Consider the following 23,364-nt stretch of genomic DNA (forward strand, 5'->3'; position numbering starts at 1 on the left):
GATTGCTCGGTTGGAATGCTATTTGTGGGTGTCGGCAGCCCATTTGGAATGTGTGTGACCGATGTTTGTGGAAGGTGAGATGCATCGCCCATGTAGCTTTCTTCGGCGTGTCGTGAACTTCCCATTTTTTGTCGGAAAGCGGGAAGCAATTACAAGTTGGAGAACGAGGGCGAAGGTTTTGAGATGCAACCAAGGTTTGAGGTTAGCCATGCTAGTTTATTGATATTATAGAAAGAAGACGAAACAATAACAAGGGAATTGGCACTTGCGAAGCCAGTAGCGGGCCGAGTGTTTTCCCGTCCACAACCAGTGGAGGGCTTCCAAGCTACAATGCGTGCACTTGTATTGACCCAGGCAGTGAAAAAATTGAACTGTCAGTGAAGTGATTGAGTGTGACGGTGGTTTTCATCACCAAGTGCCTGTTGAAGGCGGAAATGCATCTAATCTAACCAAGGATATGCCAATACCGCCTACCTTACCAGTGGATGAGCACCCATTCAACGCCGGTCGTGAATGACATGCATGGCAATACAGATCAGAAAAGCATACTCTCTATCCTCTACTAATGAGGTTCAGGAATTCCTCTCGAGTTTTTGCGGTTGACCGCATGCGACCGAGCATGCAGCTGGTGACTGTGCTTGCCCCAGTCTTCTGAACTCCTCTCATCACCATGCAAAGATGGCTTGACTCTACCACCACGGCGACGCCTTGGGGCTGCAGCATCTCAGACAGCGCGAGTGCGACTTGCTTCGTTAGTCGTTCCTGGACTTGGAGTCTGCGGGAGAACATCTCCGCGATTCTGGCGAGCTTGGACAATCCAATCACTCGGCGATTGGGGATATACCCAATGTGCATCTGGTGGACGAGTCAGCTCTGTGACGAATCGGGTTTTTGTACAATACGTACCTTGCCCGTGAATGGTACCAGATGGTGCTCGCATAGCGAAAATATTTCGATGTCCTTAACAATAACCAGCTCGTCATGGTCCTCGTGGAAGACGGCCCCGTTCACGATGTCACGCAGGTTTTCCTCATACCCCTTTGTGAAGAACAACAGCGCCTTCGCATAGCGCTCTGGAGTATCAAGCAGCCCTTCTCGGTCAGGGTCTTCGCCAACACACTCGAGGATTGTCCTGACAGCTCCTGCCAACTTCGTGAGTCGCTCTTCCTTTTGTTGTTCGGTCGCTTCCTTCCTCTTCCGAGTGCCTCGGCCTTGATATGGTTAGTATTAAGAGCGCCTATTGGCTCCAGCTCTACTTACTAGGCCAGCTGAGTCCGTCAAAGTCTATGGTGGGGTGTTGGGTATATGGGCTATGTGCACGGCTCGTGGCAAGCGGCGTAGGTGCGGCACTGTCCTCCTTCCAAGTCTCCTCGTCAATATCATTGCAAATAGGCTTATGCTTGCAATTGAGGGCCAGACTGTCCATATTCGAGCTTGACGGCTTGAATTGCCCATTCGGCCCGTCGAAGTTGACGGCCTGGCGGCCACGGCTTGAGGATTCGATGGCAGCGTACAAAGTATCCCTCTCTTTCCTGTCTCGAGCTTCAGTGGAGGTACTAAGAGGTGATGGGGCATTGGTGAGGTGGGAGGGGATTGCGGGCTTCGGCTTGAGGGGTGGTGAATCCATGGTGGGAAAGTTTGCTTGAAAGGAAATTTTGGGAGGTCTGTCGGTTAGTTTGTTCAATGACAGCTAGGAATTTGGCGCGGGCACAAGGGCCTTCGGACAATAGCAGACCCAACGCATGGTGGAGGGGTTAAAGTGTTCGGAGGTGATGACTGGGATGAAATAACTTTCTCCCGCATACAAACCCGTCTAGCGGCGATGAGCCTTCCCGCCGCCACCGAGTTGACGTCGGTGAAGGGCTTGGAAGCGCCGGGGCCACCTTCTCGTCACGGGACAGGCCGGGCTTCTTCGGTCTCGGCTTCCTTTCTAAGCACACACTGCAACTCCTCATCGCACCACCACCCATCACGACCGCCTTTATCCCCGTCGTAGTGTGCCCTCTGTCGACTAAGGTACGTCTTAAGGACTGGTCGCTTTTTCTTTGACGCTCAGATTCATCGTCCTGCAGCACGGATAGCGACGGTGGCAGGGTCGCTGTCGTGAAGAAGGGGTTTGTTGCGTTGTTCAAGCCCCGCCGGCGTTGTCGCAAGTCACAGCAGGGTGCAGTCGCCCATCACAGCAGCATCGCGACACCCTTTATCTGGATCGAGCACTTTGAGCGTGAAGATGTCTCGACAATACACCGTGGAGGCGGAAACGTGCGGAAGGAGAGTTGGAGGGATCTTGTTGAAAGGGTCGCGCACAGCCGCCTTCATTTCGATGTCTCCATGACATGTCCGCCAGATCGACAACGGTCATACCTAGGTATTGCGCCTGATGGACATGTCATCGATAGAATTCTGTCCATCACTCTCCAGAATGGTCGAGACTGTGGGAATCTCACTATCCCCTTCTTTCATGGTCGGATTCACCGGCGTTGGCAATGGGAGCCAGGCACCCACAGGTCTACTGGTTGGGCTGCAGAGGCCAGCAAGACTTGAGTAGAGGCTATGGGCATGCTTCGGCTTCTCCAACTAACCCGCTCTCACTTTCGCGCCCGCTTTGGCAAAGCATTGCTTTTGTCAATATTGTATGGCGTTTGGGAATGATGGCAGTCCGCCAGAAAACGTTGATTTATACCACGCCTCTGGTACTCCAAGCACAGCGAGGACAGACACGGGCGCTCATGCTTCTATTCTGATTCTCTCTGCGACCCTTCGGGAGCCGCTGCACACCTGGGTGCTTACTATGACGCTCGAAGCCCCGCTCAATTATCCGCCCAAGAGCCTCGACGAACTTCGTCCTTAGCGACGGCACACCACAGCAATCCACGGAGCACTGCCTTTACTGTTCTGCGACGACCTTCGCCAAGATATAAGCGCATCTGGTAGGACACTGTCGCACCGTCGTCGCGCCCCACCTCACCATCACTTCGTCATGCAGGTGAACGCCTTCCAGCGCTGTGGATCGTTGACACCGTCTATTGAGCCATTAGATTGGCCTTTATCGCAGCGCCTATAGTCTTGAATGTTTGCCTGTGCATTTAGATAGCTTGAGTAAAGCCAGTGCCTCGGTTTCCGTGCCCGGCGAGAGAGGGAGAAGGGAGACCTCGAAATACGGAGGTTGCATTCAGGAGTGCGCAGGATCTGAAGAGACTGGCTGTGTTTCTATGGGAGCCTCATGAAGTCGATCTCATGCATCGCAGTCGATCTGCAGCTGGGCAGGTTATCCGTCCTCCGCGGTCACGGGACTGGACGGATCGGGAGCGAGCAGGCAAAAAGCTGCGGGCTCGAAAGCATCTCGCTGCGGCGGCACACGAACAGCAACGTCAACTAACTCCAGCGTCGCGAAGAAGAAGAGGCGCATCTGTGAATCTTTCCTGAAGACGTCACAGCACGGGCTCTATCATTTTCCTCGCTTTGTCAACAGTCTCTTTACCAGGATAAGGGTTGTAGTTCGCTCGCGGTTCTGTCGCTCGGCTAGGCCGTGACACTCAGACCCGCGAACCTTGATGCCATCTCTCACTTCCCTCTGATGTTACTCCTGTCTCTATGGCTGGGTTGCGACGGACCCAGGATATAGATCAGTGGAGACCAGAGGAACCGTCCATCAGAGACAGAGACAGGGAGCGCCCACGGGAGCAGCACGCCGACACCAGAGCCCCGTCACCAACGCCACGCAGGGCGAGGGACGACCCCAAACGAGGTCACCACGACCTCGACACTCGTTCATCCGCAAAACACTCGAGGGCACGATCGCGCGAGCGAAGCTCAAGCAGAGACAGGGCGCGTCATCACAGCCGTGGGGACTCAAGGGAGAATCGTTACCGGCCGTTGAGAGGGAGGGCGCCCAGCTCAGACAGGGTTTCGCACTCGCATCGGCATCACCACTCCCACCACCACGACATCTCCCCATCCTCCAAACGCCGCCGCAGCCGCAGCCCATCCCCGCATCGCGATTCCACCAAGCGCGTCAAGCGGAGGAGAAGTCGCAGCACCGAACGATCGAAATCGCGGCCTCGCCGCCCAGACTCCTCCCACCGGCCCACCGATAGGGCATATTCGCCTCGTCCTCCCCGCTCAGACCGCGACCGACCTGTGCAACGCCATACTCCCGACTCGTACATACCAGCATCGACATCTCGGCGCCGTTCGCGGTCTGCTGATTCTCATTATAGGCCTGCTACGCACCGGGTGAGGAAGCGATCCACCACGCCTGACCGGAGGTCAAGGCGAGACGATTCACCGAAAAGGCACCATAAGCACCGTCATTCACCTTCTACTGAGGATCGAGGCAGAGCGCAGAGGCAAACATCCTCAAGAGACCAGGAGCGGAGCCGCAGCCGCCCATCTAGACACGCTCGTTCGCGTTCCCCGCGGCGCAGGCGGTCACACACTCCTGTTAGGAGACGATCACCCAGGCGAGAAAAAGGTCACTCTCCACGTGATACCAATCACCGCCGCTCAGCCTCACGATCGCCTTCGCATCGATCCAGACACTCTGGGAAGGCTGACAAAGAGGACGATATTGTCAAGCCTGCAAGAGCAAACAAGTCACCTTCCAGGAGAGGATCCCCAATTCCGCAATCTGGTTACGCCTCGGACACCCAGAAGTCCGAAGGGGGCACCACGATGAGAGGAGGGGCTTACCATCACCAGAGTCGGCCTCCCCGCCCTGGATTGGATACACATTCAAACTTTTCTCAATCCCCGCCTTATATGACGCCAAATCAATATTCTCCCCAAGGCCAATCGCCATATCAGAATACGCGTGGCGGATGGACTGGCCAGCAGTCTTATCCTGCACAAGGGTACAGTAACCACCGGTCCTATTTCTCCTGACGTTCGCTCACAACATACAGGTCGCCAATGCAGGGCTATTCGCCTAACCAGTCTCCCTACCCCAGCCAGAATTACTCCCCAACTGGCCCTCAGGGTCAGTTCTACCCTAATCAGTCATATCCACCACAACACCAGATGCAGCCAGGCTTTCAAAGTTCTCCTTATCGAGGAGGCCATGGTGGAGGCTTACGTGGGAATCACTATAACGGGGCAGACAGACGGATGTCAGGCCCTGGGCCAACTCCAAGCTATACACCTACTCAAGGTGGCCGGGGTCGCGGCGCCGCTCCAACACAGTACTCAAATCTCTCATGGACTCCGAACACAGGCACTAGAGGTGGTCGGCCAGCCACCGAGGCTCCCCGCCATTCGACAACTCCTACAACTCAATCAGGAGCTGACCCGGCACCACCTTCTGCTGACGAGGAAGACAACCCTTTCCGGCCTTCAAAGGACCTCCGGGTTGAAGATGAAGGGCCAAAAGAAGAGAAGAAAATGCCGCCACCTAATAAGCCTGCAGTAACACCAAGTCAGAAAACAGGTTTCAGTTTTTCCCTGAAAACGAAGGCCCCTGTTCCTTCTACTAGCGTCCCGAAGCCTGATACACCCTCAAAGCGACGAACAGAATCTCCCTCGAAAGACGTTGCGTCTGACCCCAAGTCAAGACCAACATCAACACGTGAATCCTCCTCCAAATACCCTCTCGAGTCTCGGACTGACCGCGAACGCGAACGAGAACGAGATCGGGAGCGAGACCGAGATAGGGAGCGAGACCGGGACCGGGACCGGGAGAGAGATAGGGATAGGGATAGGGAGAGGGACAGAGACAGAGACAGAGAGAGGGAGAGGGATAGATATCGCGAGCCCGATTATCGCGACAAATACCGAGAGTCTGATAGACTCAGAGAGAGGGAGCGTGACCGTGAGCGGGACCGAGATCCTCGCTATGACAAGTACGATAAGTACGATACCTACTATGATAGGAAGCCTGGCTACCGAGCTCCGGACCCTCGCGATATCCGCGAGCCGCCAGATCTAAGAGACTCAAGAGGCTACCGAGAAAGGCGTGAGCCTCGAGAATACCCAGAGCCCCGAGACACACGAGATTTTTACGAGAGAGATCGTAGAGACGCATGGTCGGGCCGACGCTCTGAGCCTCGACCTGAACATCGACCTGAACCCCGACCAGAGCGCAGGGAGCCGCCACCACCAGAACCAGTGAAGACCAAGACCGTGAAGAGAAAGCGTGCGAAACCTTTACCAACTCTCTCACCCGACTTTGCAGCTTCCGACTCTGTATACTATCGGAAACCAGGAAATGAGTCTGTTGTCGGGTCTGGTACTTTTGGCAAGGTTTTCAAAGGGGTACATGTGTACACGAAGGAAATGGTTGCCCTCAAAAAGATCAGGATGGAGGGCGAGCGCGATGGCTTCCCAGTTACCGCTATTCGAGAGATCAAGCTCCTGCAATCCCTCAGCCACGACAACATCGTCAAGCTGCAAGAAGTCATGGTGGAGAAGAATGATTGTTTCATGGTGTTCGAATATCTTTCCCACGATTTAACGGGTTTACTGAATCATCCGACGTTCAAACTGGATCACTCGCAAAAGAAAGACCTTGCCAAGCAGCTGTTCGAGGGTCTCGATTACCTCCATCGCCGAGGTGTATTGCACCGAGATATCAAAGCTGCTAACATCCTTGTCAGCAACACCGGTCAACTCAAGCTTGCCGATTTTGGACTCGCCCGATTTTACGCAAAGCGCGGCAAGCTTGACTACACCAACAGAGTCATTACCATCTGGTACAGATCCCCTGAGCTTCTTTTAGGAGAAACTCAATACGGCCCTGCAGTCGACATCTGGTCCGCCGCATGTGTCCTTGTAGAAATTTTCACCAGACACGCAATCTTCCCGGGCGACGGCGGCGAAATCAACCAACTTGACAAAATCTACAATGTACTCGGTACGCCCACGGTCCAGGACTGGCCTGCTATCGTCGAAATGCAATGGTTCGAGCTCCTGCGCCCCACGGAAAAGAAACTCAGCTCCTTTGCTGAGAAATACAAAGACCGTGTCACACCCGCTGCATTCGACCTGCTAAGCGCGATGTTCCAGTTTGATCCAACGACTAGACCTAGCGCGTCGGATGTACTGGAGCATCCCTATTTTACGACGGAGGCACCGAGTTCGAGGCGTGCGGAGGAGCTGAAGGAGCTGGAGGGTGATTGGCATGAGTTTGAGAGTAAAGCATTGAGAAAGGAGAAGGAAAAGCAAGATAAGGAAGCAAGGCGCGCGGCACGGGAGGGCGAGAAACGAAGGGCCGAATCGGTCGCTGAGCCGGAACGAGAGGTGAAGAGAGCCCGAAGTGGGGAAAGTGCGCAAAGTCAGGGTCAGGCGGTTGGGGCATAATTGAGTTGAAAGGACGAGGCATTGGGTTTTGCTTTTTGCGATAATTGAAGGGGTGGTTTGAGGGGTTGCTATCTTAGATGAGAAGGTTACGAGCAGCATGTTTTCTCTTTTTTTTTTTTTTGGGCCGGGGGGAAGGCGAGGGCGACCTGCTCCCTCGATTATGCAAATAATTTTTTCTGGTAGAGTCTAGAGCAGGTGTTGAGTTGATGAGAGTATAGTTCTCAAAAATACGATACTTTCTGGTATATGAATTCAATGAAGGGATGGGATTGCATCTATCTCTTTCTGTCTCTGTTTCTTTGTATATATTAGCATTACTGCGAAGCTACATAGAAGGGCTTAGTGGATGGAGTATAGCAGAGAGATTATATGTAGCAGCGCAAGCGAAGGTCGAGAACAAGCTCCTCAACCGTGGAACGGAACTACAGAAATAGATATTCGCAATCGCAACGGTCAACTCGGTTCCGTGAGCTGTCAAAGTCTCTGATCCACATGATTCGCATATAGACTGGGCAGATGTAAATAATAATCGGACTGAAGCACCCTTGCATCTGGAGTGTACCTCTTGAAATACACGTGCCCTGCCCCGTGCTGTGCTGTCGTGCAGCACCGGAGATTTCAATGCTGTCAAATCTCTCCAAGATTCCTCTTTCGGCTGCATCAGAATGTCCGGAGATACTCGCGAGTGACCTTTGTACGATGCAGGGGGCTGTGCTGTCCACGACTGCACGCAGATGTAACACACTGACCACGATGGATGCCATGAAGAGGGTGCCACCGTGCACAAGGCTGCTTTCTGTGAACCCGCATCGGTGCTTGGCAGAAGCGAAATTGTGTCATTGGAGCTGTTATTGGGGGGTTTATGAGGTTGAGTGAGATGTGAGATGGGGCCTTCGGACTTCGAAAGCTTGAACGTTTTGCTTATTCGAGATCCGCGCCGGGAAAAAAGTAAGCAGGATGAGGTGACGCTGTCAATGGAATGCTCGCCACTATAAGTAACTTCCTTGAATGGTATCTACCGAGCTCTTCGATAATGTTGGTGTTGGTAGTGGTTGAGGTCGGTCGGCACGAACCGGAAGCCCGAGTTCTAGCACTGAGTGAGGGTTCTGGTGCGAGGTTTGACAACGGAGAAGGGTTTGAAGCTACGGACATTGGATATTGGTCATTCAACGGAGTCACTCACACGCAGGTTAGGTGGTTAGTTCGCCGGAGCCAGATGCAAATGGCCGATCGGTAGAATCGACGACACCTGATTGGTCGGGAGCAAGACATGGAAGATCTGGACGGAGCGGATGTCTCTGAGGTCTCCGGGCGGACGTTGGGGGGGGGGGCAGTACGCCTGAAGTTGCTCGTTCAGTCCCTCGCAGGAGAGCGATGCGGGCGGGAGCGAGCGCTGCTGCATAGGATCCACGATGGATGATGATGTGGTAGTGGTGGATTGCCGTTTGCCGCTTTGATTGTGCTGTAAATTGCAGAGAAAAACTTTACAGTTTTATGCTGTCCTAATTAGGGAAGTGAGAGCAAGGCGGCACACGGATGGGGTTGCGGCGAAAGAGGCTGCATGAGTGCCCTGGCCCTCGCTCATCTATTGCAGAGTGCAGCGTGATGGTCAGTGGAGCGCTTGCTTTTGTTCGGTTGACGAGGGCTCTCGTCGGCAGCGCACGGTGGGCTATTCCTGGTACGACCCATATTCGTTGTGCAGATGGACTGATTGCGTGCCTTGATGGCTTTCCGTTTGGCTGGTTGGCTGCATAATGGGCAGGAGGATGTGAGGGAGAATGCCTGATGGCAGCGGAGAGGGACGGAGGGAGACGGCCAGTTGGAATGCTCCTGATAGCCCTCTCCTCACCCATACCCAGCAAATGAAGAAACGAACAGAATAGAACACAAGCTGAAAACCGGCCAGAACGGTAGCGTTCCAGCCGCTGGGGGCCAAGGGTCTTCTAGGTTCCGCTGCGTGCGTGTGCTCTTGACGCGGTACGGACACGATAATGCGGTGTGGTTCGCAACCCGCTCCAACGGTCTCTAATCCGGATGTGGCGTGCCCAAGTGCCATTTTTCTCCACACTTACCAGGAGAAGACGGAAGAAAGTGGGCTCGCAAGGGCGGGAGAAATTTGAGTGGCTGCTGCCCCTGACGACCGGCGGGTGCAGCGCTCAAAAGGGTAATCAATGTGCCTGGTGAAGGGGTGCTCTGGAGAGCAGAAATGCACATTCCGGGGCGAAATCTCTGCCTCAGCCATGATGGATGACTTCTGGATGACTTCTGGATGACCTCTGGTGTGCTAACTAAAGCACCGCAGCCGAGACAGCAGGACTCGTATGCAGGTATGTGCTTTTGCTGCGGTCCACGAAGCACGCTGAGCGAAGAGAGCCCTTCAAGCCCTCGCACGGCTCTCGTGCCGACAACGCTGAAACACTTCCCGCTGGCCAATCCCGTGGCGACCTCTCACACCACTGATGACCACATTTCAGCGCTTGCCTTGCGATGTCGCCTCCTGAGGGTCGCCTGTGAGCGGCCGGTGTGCGCTAAACTGCTGCTGTTCATCGTCGCTCTCGTCTCTGCCCCCAGGCTCTCCGTCCCGCCGCCAGCGTATAGGAGACGAGAGACGGCTAGCGGCCTTGCGGTAGCAGCTGTCGAGCAACGCCAGAGCGGACTCTGAGTTGCCTGTCTGGTGTACTTGAAACCCCCAGGTCTGCCCGGGCTCGCGCACAGACTGCAGTTCGTCCGCAATATAGCTGATAAAAGATCGTGGATCCCGGATATATTGCACTCCCTTTGCGACCCCTCCACCACCACGGCTGTAGTCAGACTCTTACTTTACCTCTGCTCCTCCTGGGACAGACCAAGTCGACTACCGCCGTGTTGAGTCTGACGAGGTTTCACTCCGTCGGCCTCGACCGTGTGCTCCCTCAGCCACCACCCTCTCTTACCATTGGTGCGTGGAATTCTGTACGCCTTCGGTTTCATGCCTGCACGGGCACGCCAGCACTGCACATATCTCACATAACTACTCTCGACGTCCCGATCCTCGTGTGCACGGCAGACCGACCTGACATGTTTTCTCCCTCACAGCAGACTCAAACCATGGTAGACGTCGCCGTGTCGACCCAGCTCCAGCAATGGTCCTTCGAAAAATCCTCGCTCGTCCGCCCAGAGCGCAGTGACAGCTCGGCGTCGTCCCCGGACCTGTACAACCACCACGACAGCGAGACCCTGCGGATAGATGCTCCTGCCGTGGACCACGATACCACCGCCCTGGACCCAAAGGAGACGATTTTCCAGGAACGATATCTCTCGTCCGAGGAGGACCTCTCGCCTATGGACTTCTCAGATTCAGACTTCGACGACACAGCCAGCATCCACGGCCTCGAGAAAAAGTGCTTCTCAGCAAGGAAGATGTCTATTTCGAGATTCGAGAAGGGAAAGAGTTGTGACATGGCGATTACAGTGTCGTATGTTTCGGCAGGTCGACCAAAGGTGATTGAACTGACGCCAGCCCCTGGTTCGCCAATCCGTGAGGCGCCGCAACGGTCAGCCTCACTACCGCTCAACCAGCTGCCAATCGCAGCCATCAATAAACTGCAGAAGGCTGACGCAGCCTCTCGACTCTCTCTAAACACAACGAGCTCAGTGAGGACTCAGTCGCGGTCGCAGTCGCGATCACGGTCGCCATCGCCTGCGGTTAGTGTACGAAGGCCGTCGCTAGGACGTTTACCGTTCTCGAATAGCAGCAGCAAACTAAATATCTCGGATTCTTCCTCTTTCGGTGACAGCTCGACAAGAAGTAACTCTCCCTTGACGAGCGATCATTCCACCCGTCCAGCAAGTGCAGCAGCACTCTCTCACCCAGCCCCTCGATCATCGCTCTACGTAGTCTCGAATGCCAGAAACTCGCCACTCTCTCCGTTCCCTCCTCTCACCCCACAATCGCCGGGACCGCACTCTTTTCTGAGCTCAGATCCATACGAAACCACGACAACTTCTGCAGCTTCTCCTATTATCAAATCTGGACCACACAAGCGCCTGCGAAGCATATCACAAAAGCTATCACTGGCGAAGATTGCAATCACACCATCGAAGAAGTGGGATTCGCGCATAAATGGCAAGCCTGTTGCCATGCCTCCCACGCCCGGAACACCATTCACTCCCATGACCCCAATGACCGCTCCACCCACATCCTTCTCATCACCAAAGAATAGGCTACGGCGAAACTCGCGGATATCTCGTCCATCCTCTGGGCGAGGACCATCTCCCGAAATTCCTCCTCTTCCTACTACACTCTATAGCGAGTCCCGATCTTCCAAGAACATCCAGAAACTGGTGCCACGCGGCGCCAACGAGCGCGAACCCACACTTGAGCTCCCGCCATTCCCCGCCGAAGACTCCAGTGGCGAAATGACCATGTCAAGCATCAAAGCGCGACGGATACGCAAGCGGAAAAGCCTAATGGACTTTACCAAAGACTTGATGTGAAGTACTGGGATAGTGTGAAGATGGCATGAATTTCGGTAATCTGTTTCGTTTCAAAAAAGCTTTGGTCTTTTATGCAAAGATCTGAATTCGGCCTGATCGTCCCATTTCCCCATTTCCCCATTTCCCCAGTCTGTTTATTCTTTGGTGCTATTGGTGAGAGGCTGTTGCGCCACAGCTATATTAAGAGTTTCTTATTATTATTTCGGTGTTTGAGCATGATTGAATCCAAGGCCTGGATGGCAAGGATTTTTACTTTACAAATACGTACGCGGCATCTTAGCGTGCACTGGCGTAACTCATGGCGTATACATGGCGAAAGCATCGGCGTTCCTTTTTATTTTTTAACTTCAGGTGGTCTGGCTATGTTGCTATTCTTTTCAGATACGATACCCGCTTGGATCAAGTATATTTTGTCTGCTGGGGTAAGAGAGAAGAGTGGTTGTCACACACTCATGACATCTGTCGCTATCCTATCTATCTGAGGGGAGTTTTCTTCTTCATCCTTTGCGTCCTTGAATTCGCCCATGGCTATTTTTACGATGTCATGATTGATTGTTATATCAGACTATTCCTAGTATTATTCAAAAACTGTTTGTCGAGGAATAGACGCATGTTCAGCTCGATTCGACATACATTTCGCCGGTGGATTGTTAGTGGTGAGTTGTTCGGTTGTTTCTGTGAGTGGATTAGATTGGATGGATGTGTTAGTAGTTTGAGAGTTATGATAGATGCGGGAGCATATTCATCTATTCTTTACTTCCAACTGGTTGCACCATGGCACCTCCGCCCTCTCGACGTCTTACATGTACTATTCTGACGAACTGGGATATGGTGATTGAAAATGAGCAGTGCGATGAAGACAAGACACGTCTACTGAGACACGACGTCAAGATGCAGCGCAGTGCAGTTCTCCAGGAACCCTAATCCTAGAGGATTACGATTCCCATGCTCATTCCTTCCTGATAGTGGAGTAAGGCAGCCTCCACCTCCTACCTTCATCCAGAATCCAGAATCCACCCACTCTGCGGGATTCTCGGGTCCAAAAACCCCATCCCACACTCCCTGTCATGCGGCGGCCAGAAATCTGAAACGCGCACCGTACTCCTTTCTAACCCCACCCCAGCGCAGTGTTCGTTCCCGCTCGCTCCTCCAAGTTTTCGGTATAACCGACCGACATTGCGGCCTGCTGATCCCGTGGCCTGGTCTAGCATCTGCTGGTCTGACGGCCGCCCGATTTCGGGCCCTTGGTATCTATAATGAAAGGAATGGGCTAATACGCATGTCACGCTGGCCTTCATGCTGCAGCACAATGAACGATACCGCGCCCAAGTCTCTTCAGACTGGATCTCCGAATGGTTGTTCTAAGAATTATCCCTGTCTTATAAACATCCGTGGATTATGCCCGTAGACAAATGTTCTAGCGCAGTTAATGCAAGCCTGGCCATGGTCGTTGGTCTCCCGCCAAGACCTACCCGTCCCATGACTGACAGCAAACTAGCGGGATGCGGGATACGGGTTCGTGGTTGTTTCATGTTGACTGACGTTGGCGTTGGGCGGGGAGAGTTATGCCTTGCGACTCAGAATGACCCGAATACCAGATGTCGGCTCAGTTCCTAACGACAAAGACTACGCAATCGCTGGTCATGGTGTCGGATTGATGAAGATGAGTCGTAGTTATCTCTCGCACATATCAGCTCAGCTAGCCCAGGTGGCGAGAGCTTTACTCGTTGTTCCCGCCATGCCGCGCAAACCACCCATTTGATGAATGCCGAGGTGGTTAGTCAGCCATCACGTGGAACCCTTCGCGAGACGTTTGGATGTGGGATGCAGGTGCAAGCGATCGCACGTGCGCGGGAAAACTTTCCATGGAACTGACTTTATGTCCCCACTTTTTCCCACTCGGCAATGGCTTCCTCACCCCGCAATGAATGCCGATGGTTGCTCGCTGTTCAGATTCACCGAGGTCTGGATTCGTAAAATTACGTTCTCAGGTTGGTATGTGGAATGGATGGATATCGGTAGGTGAGGGAGTCTTCTTTGCCGTTATTGACTTGGAGGCTTTCTGCTCTTTTTGCAGACATTGTTCATTATGTTTACTTTGGGAGTTTAGGAGGGGAGAGAGAGTTTCAAAGCCGATCGTCCCGAGCAAAATTCCGGAACGCAAGAGTTGCTTGCTTTGCCTGCTTTGCCGCAGCGATAGATAGCTAGTTAGATATCAGGGAATTACACTCTCTTCTCTCTTCTCCTCTCTCCCACCTTCCCCCCTCCAGTTCCCCCCAATCCTTTCTTCCCTCTTCATCTAATCAACCCTCTTTGAAATAATGCCCGACCGCGACTTCCCCATCCCGCGTAAGTTATGGCAACATGCAGACCCAAAGTCCACTGCTATGTGGAAATTCATGCAATCTGTGAATCGGAAACGGGGTCTTGATATGCAAGTAAGCTATCCCCGTCCTGTCATTTCCCAGTGTCGAATTGGTGTTCTTCAAGTGTCTTCTGTTCTGTGTGTTGTGAGACTGGACCGCACATATCCCGGAGGTACTTCCGGTGTGGCCGGAAGTTTCAGATCGGAGTTCAAATCACATTGATGATGAAGGGTTTGGGGTTTTATTGGCGCGGGGCGGATAGGATTGGAGATTGGGTGGTTGGCTTTGGTGGACGAGTCGTGAAGATTAGGCATAGTCGGACGACCTAGCGGGGCAAGATAGGTGTAAAGGGGTGGAAGTAGAACGGGAAATGGGGGAAAGGGAAAGGAGAGAAGGGTGTTTGCGCAGATTGGAGTTATGATGCTGATCAGTGTGTTCAACAGACTTTCCGAGATCTGTATGCTTGGAGTGTGGGGGAACGGAGGACGGAGTTTTGGGAGGATCTGTGGGAAGAGGCGGGGCTGATTCACGAAGGGAGTTTTGATGAGGTATGTATGACTTTTTTTCTGAACATATTGATGTGGAGTTCGATTTTATGGCAAGTGTTGTTGGACTGCAGAGGATTCTTTCATACTGCACTAACTCGTGCGGAGGCTTTCTTACCTTTTTATCGTCTCGCTCATGCTGTGTTCCCTCATTCTCATATATGCTCGATGATATTTCTATTCTCTACACTCGTAGTTCGTTCTTCATTTCCAGCCAATTCCGTACCTAGCCCGTCCGTTTTCAGAACGCCTACATCCACAGCCTAACCCCTCAAGGTCGTCGACACCACTGCACCCATGAATAGCATCCCGCACTGGTTCCACGGCACGCGCCTCAACTTCGCCGAAAACATCCTCTACACCTCCTCTCCCACCTCCTCCTCCGTCCGTACCACTGCCAACAAAGAACCCAATAAAATCGCCCTCACCTCCATCCGCGAAGCTAACACCTCCATCCGCCACCTAACCTGGTCCTCCCTCCGACTGCGTGTCGGCCTTCTTTCCAACGCCTTCCGTGCTCGCGGCGTAAAGAAAGGCGACCGCGTCGCCGTCGTAGCAAGCACCTCATTTGACACATTCATTTGTTTCATGGCAATTACGAGTCTAGGCGGGTTATTTAGTAGTAGTAGTACGGATATGGGGACGAAAGGAATTTTGGAACGGTTGGTGCAGATTCGACCGGTCTATGTGTTTATCGATGATTGGACTGTGTATAACGGTAAGACCGTGGACCTCCGACCGAAGATTAGGGAGATTGTGAAGGGGTTGAGGGGGGTGAGGGAGTTTAGGGGAGTAGTTATGCAGCCGAGGTTTGAGGGGCAGCCGGCGGATTTGGAGGGCATGGAGAGGTGTATGACGGTGGAGGGGTTTTTGAAGGCGGGGGGTGGGGATAAGAGGTTGAGGTTTGAGCGAGTGGGGTTTCGGGACCCGTTTTTGATTGTTTATTCAAGTGGGACGACAGGCGTACCGAAGTGTATTGTGCATTCCGTCGGTGGGGTTTTGGTTAGTGTTTTGAAGGAGGGGAGGCTGCATAGGGAGTTGGGGCCGGATACGGTGCAGCTTCAATATACGACTGTAAGCCCCTTCCTTACCCTTTCTCTCTATCTCGAAACCTTTAGTCGAAGATATGGAAGCTAACGGATCTGGTTGTACGTGGTTACAGACAGGTTGGATAATGTACCTCGTAAGCATCCAAGCTCTCCTATATGGTAGCCGATCCATCCTTTACGATGGCTCCCCCTTCCAACCAGACCTTACCACCTTTCTCCGCATCCTCTCGGAACAACGCGTCACCGATCTCGGCACCTCCCCCCGGTACCTCCAAGAACTCCATAAACACTCCATCGCACCGCGGGACACTGTCGACCTTTCCGCCCTCCGTGCAGTGACCTCTACGGGCATGGTCCTATCCGACTCCCTCTTCGAATGGTTCTATGACACTGCCTTCCCACCTTCTGTCCACCTCTCCAACATCTCCGGCGGCACCGATCTCGCCGCCTGCTTTGGCATGGAGAATCCCCTTGAGCCGGTGTATGTAGGCGGGTGTCAAGGTCCGTCTCTCGGCACAAAAGTCGAAGTCTACGACAGTACTATCGAATCCGGACCTGGACACGCGGTGCCGGATGGCGTACCCGGGGAGCTGGTCGCAACCGCCTCGTTTCCCAATCAACCGGTGTTCTTCTGGGGCGATGAGAATGGGGAGAAATATGCGAATGCGTACTATACCCGTTTCCCACATGTCTGGACGCATGGCGATTTCATCCAGGTACATCCTGTGACGAAGCAGATTTTGTTTCTGGGGCGAGCAGATGGAGTGTTGAATCCCTCAGGTGTGAGATTTGGGAGTTCGGATATTTATAGTGTGATCGAGACACATTTCGCAGAGGTTGCGGATAGTATGTGTGTTGGGCAAAGGAGGCAGCATGATGCCGACGAAAGCGTGCTTTTGTTTTTGAAGATGGCAGAAGGAGGGCGATTTACAGATTCCTTGGTTGAGAAAGTGAAGAGAAAGATTGGAGAGGAGAGAAGTAAGAGACATATTCCAAAGTACGTGTTTCAGACATGGGACATACCGGTAAGATAATCATGCTCTGCCTGCTTCTGAAATGTGCGGAATGACTCATGTTGAGTAGACGACTGTGAACTTGAAAAAAGTCGAATTGCCGGTAAAGCAAATCGTCTCGGGGCGAATCATCAAGCCATCGGGCACGTTAGCCAACCCCGAGAGTCTGCAATTCTACTATCAGTTTGCCAACGTGGAGGAGGTCGTTGAGCGTATGGAGAGTGAGAAAACGCAGAACATGAAAAGCAAGCTATGAAATGCTAAGGCCGGGATGCAAGCAGGTGGCAATCTACGATCGAACTGAAGGAATAGAACATCTAAATAATCTTAAAAAGATCTTTCTTAAATTAGAAAAGGCTGTCGTTGGTTATGCCTTCGATACCCGTTGGCTAAGAACAAGGGAAACAATGGCGCCGATTGGGCCTTACACGCCTGTGTAGAAACGCCAAACTTTCCATGTACCGTCCTCTCCATCTTGTGCCAAACTCCCACATTCTCTCAATAGGTGAGGCTGATCAGGAATAATCGAACTAGAGCCTCGATTTGGCCGAACAAATGCTCCAGGTCCGGATGACGAAGGGCTTTGAGACTGAGCAGGAACGTTTGGTTGAATTGTAGCCAGTGTAGATGTCCCGTATTGGGTCGGCGTGAGACCATGTTCAGGCGGTGAAGGTTGTTGAGATACCGGGACGTTTGATTGAGGTGTGACCGGCGCAGATGTTTCGGGTTGGTTTAGCTTAAGCTGATCCATAATCAGAGTAGGTTGCGAGTTTACAGTCAAGTAGGTCGTTGCGCTTGGCAATGAGTCTGAATTGGCAGCAACATTATCCTCAAGAGCTATCATTGCATGTGGCAATTCATTTGTCGCTGCAGTATCACTATCAAGCGCATTGACCCAGAACAAATCAGGCCAATCAGCACGAGGAAACAAGACGGTAGGTTTTAGTCTGAAACCTCTCCGTTGTTCACGTTCTTCTTCAGTGGCTCGACAAGCGTGCGCGCCGGACGGAAGATGTGGAGCTGATTGTCCTCTGCTGCGGCGAGCATGACCCACGGGTCATTCTTGTTCCAGCTGAAATCGCAGATGCGGTTCGTAAAGCCGCCATGCATGAAGAGCCTAAATCAATAAGTAAGCGAGATGGAAATTTTGGATGTGGAACGCACAATTCAGGAGGGCCATCTTCAGCCTCATCTGGCGTCTGCTCGTCCCCAATTTTGCTGAGATCCCACATGTTGATGCGCCGGTCGTAGCTCGAACTAGCCAAAATGGCATCTTCCTGGGGGTGCCATTCGAGCCCAATGACCGAATCAGTGTGATTCTCAAGAGTGTGTATCCGTTTTTCACTGTTGCGGAGATCCCATAGGGCGATGTTTTTGTCTGCGGAACCCGTTGCCATGATCACATCCCACTTAGGATGGAAAGCCAAGCAATTTACAGCGTCTTCATGAGCTGCAGTCTTGAACAGGGCCTTCTTATGTGATGGCATCCGGGTGTCAATCACGGCCCAGGTCAGATCATCGGATACAGAGCCTATCATGTACGGGTATTCGGGATGCCATTGGACGTCATTGACAGTGGAAGTGTGCACATTCCATGTTCGCTCGGGAGCGAGGCTCTTGTTTGCTTTGGTGTAGCCGCCCTTCATGTCCCAGGACCTGACGGTGGCGTCTTCGTTTCCGGTGACGAGGTGGCCTTCGAGGAGCGGACTCCAGTCTAGGCCGAAGCCCTCTTGTTCGTGCCCGACGAGCTCCACTTCGAACTTGATGGAGCCATCGGGCTTTGGGGTCGACTGATGCTTGGTGCGATCGAAGATCAAGACTCTACCGTCGACACACAGCGAAGCGATGATGTCGGGATTAGAGGGCATGTAGCGCGCCTTGTTCACCTCACCGGGGTGGTTGATCTTCTGGACAATGTTGAAGGTGAATGGCTTCTTGGAGTTGCCATGGCCACCAACTTCTCCGGTGTGGGCATTCACGTCTGACAGATCGGGGACACGGAAGTCTGGGATCTCAACGCTTGCGATCTGGAGATAGTTTTGGGCAGCGCCGGAGGTGTGTGTGCCGAGAATCATGCGATGCGTGCTCATGTGGGTGTCTTCTACCCTGTGCGTCGTTAGCGCGGCGAAAAGAGAAAGAGGGAGCGCGGGGAGGTAGTTACGGTTTCTTGTCGGGCAACCACTGGGTAGTGAGCGTGGGCCAGTCGAGGGCGCTTCCGTACATCAAGTCGTAGAGGAAGACGGAGTTCTTCTTCCATATCTTGTACTCCTCGTTGATGAGTTTCTGCTCGGTCGCTTCCTGCTCCTGCTCCTCGGGGTGATCGACTGCATCTGGAGACCAGCGTGGTTAGCTTGAGCCGTGTTTCTTGGGCCAAGGGAAGCGTACCACTCATTGTTTCGTCCATGGTAGGACGGCGGAGGATGAGTGTGAGTGGCGTGTGGTGTGTAGTGTGTTGGTGTGTTGGTGTGTGAGTGAATTCGTGTCCTGTAGTTGAAGTGGAGCGGGAGCTTTGGGTGCTGGTTTTGAAGCGAGACGCGCTCTCCAGAGTTCGCGTCATTCACGTGACTATACCCTAGCAGTCTTGGCGTTCTTGGCGTTTACGACCAACATCAAGAGCAGAGCCGAGTCTGTCATGAACTCTTCGAAGACCTCTGCGTCGAGAATCTGCCCCCCTTTCCCCTTCCCCTCTCCGTCCCCTCTCTCCCCTAATTATTGCTCTCCCTCTCGCTCTTCCTCTATTTCTCTCTCTCTGCCTTTTCACCTCTCCGCCCCCTTCCGCCTCCGGCTGTACTAGTTGAACGACCTTCACTGTGAATCATCTAGATACTTCAGTCTACCAGCCACCGCAATGGGTGTCCCTAAATTCTTCCGATGGATGTCGGAGCGCTACCCTGCCATCTCTCAGCTTATTGCTGAAAACCGCATCCCAGAGTTTGACTGCCTCTATGTGAGACCATCAGTTGGCAACTTCCAGCAAGGTGACTAACAACTACCTACAGCTCGATATGAACGGTATTATTCATAACTGCACCCACAACGACTCCGACTCTCCCACCTTCCGCATGACCGAAGACAAGATGTTCATCGCAATCTTCAACTACATTGAGCATTTGTTTGGCAAGATCAAGCCCAAGCAGCTCTTCTTCATGGCCATCGACGGTGTCGCGCCCCGCGCCAAGATGAATCAGCAGCGTGCGCGACGCTTTCGGACTGCTCTCGACACTGAAAAGGCTCGAGAGAAGGCTATAAAAGAAGGCGTGGAGATGCCGAAGGAGGATGCCTTCGACAGCAACTGCATCACCCCGGGCACCGAGTTCATGGCCAAGCTCACCCAGCAACTAAAATACTTTATAAACAAGAAGGTGTCGGAGGACTTGGACTGGCAGAACGTTGAAGTTGTTCTTTCTGGTCACGAAGTCCCCGGCGAGGGCGAACACAAGATCATGGAGTACATTCGACAGGCCAAGTCCCAGCCGGAGTACGATCCGAATCGCCGCCACTGTTTATACGGCTTGGATGCTGACCTCATCATGCTTGGGCTGCTTAGTCATGACCCTCACTTCTGCTTGCTTCGTGAGGAGGTCACCTTTGGCCGACAGAGTCAGAAAAAGTCTAAGGAGTTGGAGCACCAAAATTTCTACCTCATGCATCTCTGTATTGTGCGCGAGTACCTAGAATTAGAGTTTCAGGAACTGGAAGAGCCCGGTGCTCTCAGCTTTCCATTCGATATGGAGCGCGTCATCGATGATTTCATCCTCATGGCCTTCTTCGTCGGCAACGATTTTCTTCCCAATCTCCCTCATTTACACATCAACGAAGGCGCTTTGGCTCTCATGTTCAACGTTTACAAGACCGTCTTACCCAAGGCGAAAGGGTATATTAATGAAGAGGGCGTCATTAATATGGAGAGGCTGGCACTTCTCCTTGAAGAGCTTGCCCACGTTGAGTACCGTCACTTTGAATCAGAAAACGCCGACGCTGCTTGGTTCAAAGGCAAGCGACTTCAAAAAGAGGACGTAATGGAGAGGACGAAGAAGAGGGGAACCGTTATTATGTCTACCCAGCAACGAGACATCTTTTTGAAGATGAAGAGCTTTGTTAGCAAGTATCTTGCCACGAAGGACACAACTCCTTACGACCTCCCCACCTCACTTAAAGCGGCAGATCGGAAATTCGTCCAAGATTTTGCCGACAATCTTCATCTGGAATGGAAGAGCGTTCAAACCGACGATGGTGAGCGACATCTCCAACTATCGTTCCCTCCAAAAATGCCCGAAGATGATGACGACAGCGAGGAAAGCGAGGATGACGAAGCACAGAAGGCAATCCTTCGAGTGCTGCAGAAGTATGAAAACGCTAAGGTCGTCGACATCTCGCCCGAGGAGGCTCAGGCAGCTATGGATAAGAAATATGAAGAGAAATTCCAGGCATGGAAGAATCAGTACTATACTACCAAATTTGAATGGGGAAGGGACAATGAGGAGGAGCTCAGGAAGCTCACTGAAAACTATGTCCAGGGATTGCAGTGGGTTCTTTACTACTACTACCGTGGTGTGGCTTCGTGGCCGTGGTTCTACGGCTACCATTATTCTCCAATGATTTCTGGTTCGTAGTCTCATTTTGAAACATTGATTGATATATACTAATAGCTATTTAGATGTCAAGCTAGGTTTGAACGCTGACATTAACTTCAAACTCGGGCAACCCTTCAAACCTTACCAACAACTCATGGGCGTACTTCCTGATCGAAGCAAGAAAATTGTACCCACCGCATATCACGACTTAATGACCAACCCAGATTCTCCAATCATTGATTTCTATCCCCGAGATTTCGAGCTGGATATGAATGGAAAGAAGATGGAGTGGGAGGCAGTAGTCAAGATTCCCTTTATTGATGAAAAGAGGCTACTTCCCGCAATGGCCACAAAAGAGCATCTTCTCGCTGAAGACGAGAAGGCTCGTAATTCGTTTGGTGTTTCTCTTAAATTCACTTACTCTTCAGATTTGGACTATATCTACCCATCATCTTTACCAGGAATATTCCCCGACCTCCCGCACTGTAAATGTATCGAGAATATTTTCGAGCTTCCAACCATGGAAGGCTTAGAGGTATACGTCGGTCTAGTGGATGGAGTGCAGCTCGGTGCTTCGGCTCTAGCTGGTTTCCCAAGTCTGAAGACGCTTCCATTCCATGGAAACTTGGATTTCGCTGGCGTTAGTGTATTCCAGCAAGAAAGCCGGAATGAGAGTATGATCATCACATTGTTGGATACCGAACCTCGGGTATCTCTTGCTCAAGCACAGGAAAAGCTGGGTAAAGCGGTTCACGTTGGATACCCATTTTTGCAAGAAGCAAAAGTCGTCAGGGTGTCTGATGAGCTGTTTGACTACACTCTCCCCGCCGGAGGGCCCCCTGTGCCTATGGCGATCCCCCATGGGCCTAGAGAGATAGAAAATTGGAAGAAGATGGCGGATCGAATCGAAAACACCTACAGCAAGCGCCTTGGTATGATCATCGGTCAGGTTGAAACTCTTGTGCACGTAGAAATGCTCAAGGGTCTCAAGAAGACCGATGACGGCGCAACTATTAAAGAATATGCCGAGATTCCTGGCGTACAAGCCGAGTACGCTAGTCAAGCCATCGTGGACGAAGTAATCAGCGCAGACCCGCGCTTCCTGGAGAAAGCTGCTCTTCCCATCGAAGAAGAGTTTCCAGAGGGATCGCGAGCATTCTATCTTGGGGATTATGCCTACGGTCGACCCCTCCAAGTCGTTTCTCATGTAGACAATAAGGCGACTATCATGGTTTCTAGAATGAAGCGACCTGAACTAGATTTTGGACGGGATATTGTCCGAAAAGCCGACCAGATGACACCCTATTACCCGTCATATGTTGTCGCTCGGCAGCTCAGCATGCCCCCGCTTGCACTGTCGAAGATCACAGCTTCTTTCAAGGTGAAATCGAGTGGTCTGATGCTAAACTTAGGACTCAATCTCAAGTTTGAGGCCAAGAAGCAGAAAGTCTTGGGTTATTCAAGGAAACCCGAAAGTGGTTGGGAATACAGCAAAAAGACCATTGAGCTGCTTGCGCAGTACATGCTCAAGTTCCCTGAATTCTTTGCCGGTATAATTAACAACCCAAAGGGGGACAATTGGAGCGATACAGATTTCTATCCAGAAGACGTCGCCAAGCAGAAGATGAAGGAGATTGCGGCATTCTTGAAACAAGTTGAGTCGAAGAGTTTTGAGAGGGTACCTTTGGATGCCGAACAGCTTGACTCAGATGCCGTGAGAATGATCGAACAAGCGGCCGACGACAACTTCGCCGTGACACAGGACGTCGAGAACAAGAAGATTGGAAGGGTTCCGCGAAGTGCGCTTCTGAAGCCCTCAGATGCAGAACAGCGTCTTGGTCATCAGAAATTTAGTCTCGGTGACAGGATCGTTTACGTTCAAGATTCAGGCCGTGTCCCCATTGGATCTAGTGGCACCGTCGTCGGTAAAACGCGCACGGCCAGAACGACATTGTTGGATGTTGTATTTGACGCGTCCTTTATGAGCGGAACATCACTCGGCGACCGCTGTTCTCCCTTCCGCGGCTCAACCGTCCCAGCAACAGCAG

General features: G+C 52.4%; 6 protein-coding genes across 6 annotated transcripts; 3 read left to right on the forward strand and 3 right to left on the reverse strand.

Annotated features, from left to right (window-relative positions):
- Positions 1-368: 368 nt before the first annotated feature.
- Positions 369-1,812, reverse strand: BDR25DRAFT_299055 (GTP cyclohydrolase I). The gene is made up of 3 exons (XM_033689116.1): positions 1,261-1,812; positions 907-1,211; positions 369-855 (listed from the first exon to the last, which is right to left on the reverse strand). The coding sequence occupies exons 1-3, from the start codon at positions 1,625-1,627 to the stop codon at positions 553-555; spliced, it is 975 nt and encodes a 324-aa protein (XP_033539627.1). The 5' UTR covers positions 1,628-1,812; the 3' UTR covers positions 369-552.
- Positions 1,813-3,510: 1,698 nt separating this feature from the next.
- On the forward strand, positions 3,511-7,504 carry BDR25DRAFT_122967 (Pkinase-domain-containing protein). Its single transcript, XM_033683727.1, has 2 exons — positions 3,511-4,853; positions 4,905-7,504. The coding sequence occupies exons 1-2, from the start codon at positions 3,595-3,597 to the stop codon at positions 7,291-7,293; spliced, it is 3,648 nt and encodes a 1,215-aa protein (XP_033539628.1). The 5' UTR covers positions 3,511-3,594; the 3' UTR covers positions 7,294-7,504.
- A 2,876-nt stretch (positions 7,505-10,380) lies between these two features.
- BDR25DRAFT_330092 (uncharacterized protein) lies at positions 10,381-11,769 on the forward strand (the record flags this gene model as incomplete). Its single annotated transcript, XM_033692500.1, has 1 exon — positions 10,381-11,769. One exon carries the CDS (start codon positions 10,381-10,383, stop codon positions 11,767-11,769), a length of 1,389 nt encoding a protein of 462 aa, XP_033539629.1.
- A 2,387-nt stretch (positions 11,770-14,156) lies between these two features.
- Positions 14,157-17,082, forward strand: BDR25DRAFT_386195 (acetyl-coenzyme A synthetase; the record flags this gene model as incomplete). The annotated part of the gene is made up of 6 exons (XM_033697988.1): positions 14,157-14,207; positions 14,579-14,683; positions 14,957-15,150; positions 15,307-15,754; positions 15,843-16,754; positions 16,813-17,082. 6 exons carry the CDS (start codon positions 14,157-14,159, stop codon positions 16,996-16,998), a joined length of 1,896 nt encoding a protein of 631 aa, XP_033539630.1. The 3' UTR covers positions 16,999-17,082.
- On the reverse strand, positions 17,083-17,859 carry BDR25DRAFT_123017 (uncharacterized protein). Its single transcript, XM_033683728.1, has one exon. The coding sequence runs from the start codon at positions 17,584-17,586 to the stop codon at positions 17,167-17,169; it is 420 nt and encodes a 139-aa protein (XP_033539631.1). The 5' UTR covers positions 17,587-17,859; the 3' UTR covers positions 17,083-17,166.
- Positions 17,685-19,146, reverse strand: BDR25DRAFT_330094 (WD40 repeat-like protein; the record flags this gene model as incomplete). The annotated part of the gene is made up of 4 exons (XM_033692501.1): positions 17,685-17,859; positions 17,907-18,848; positions 18,904-19,072; positions 19,128-19,146. 4 exons carry the CDS (start codon positions 19,144-19,146, stop codon positions 17,685-17,687), a joined length of 1,305 nt encoding a protein of 434 aa, XP_033539632.1.
- Between the last annotated feature and the right edge of the window lie 4,218 nt (positions 19,147-23,364).

The sequence above is a fragment of the Lindgomyces ingoldianus genome (genome assembly GCF_010093535.1).
Source record: "Lindgomyces ingoldianus strain ATCC 200398 unplaced genomic scaffold BDR25scaffold_72, whole genome shotgun sequence".
Classification (NCBI taxonomy): Eukaryota; Fungi; Ascomycota; class Dothideomycetes; order Pleosporales; family Lindgomycetaceae; genus Lindgomyces; species Lindgomyces ingoldianus.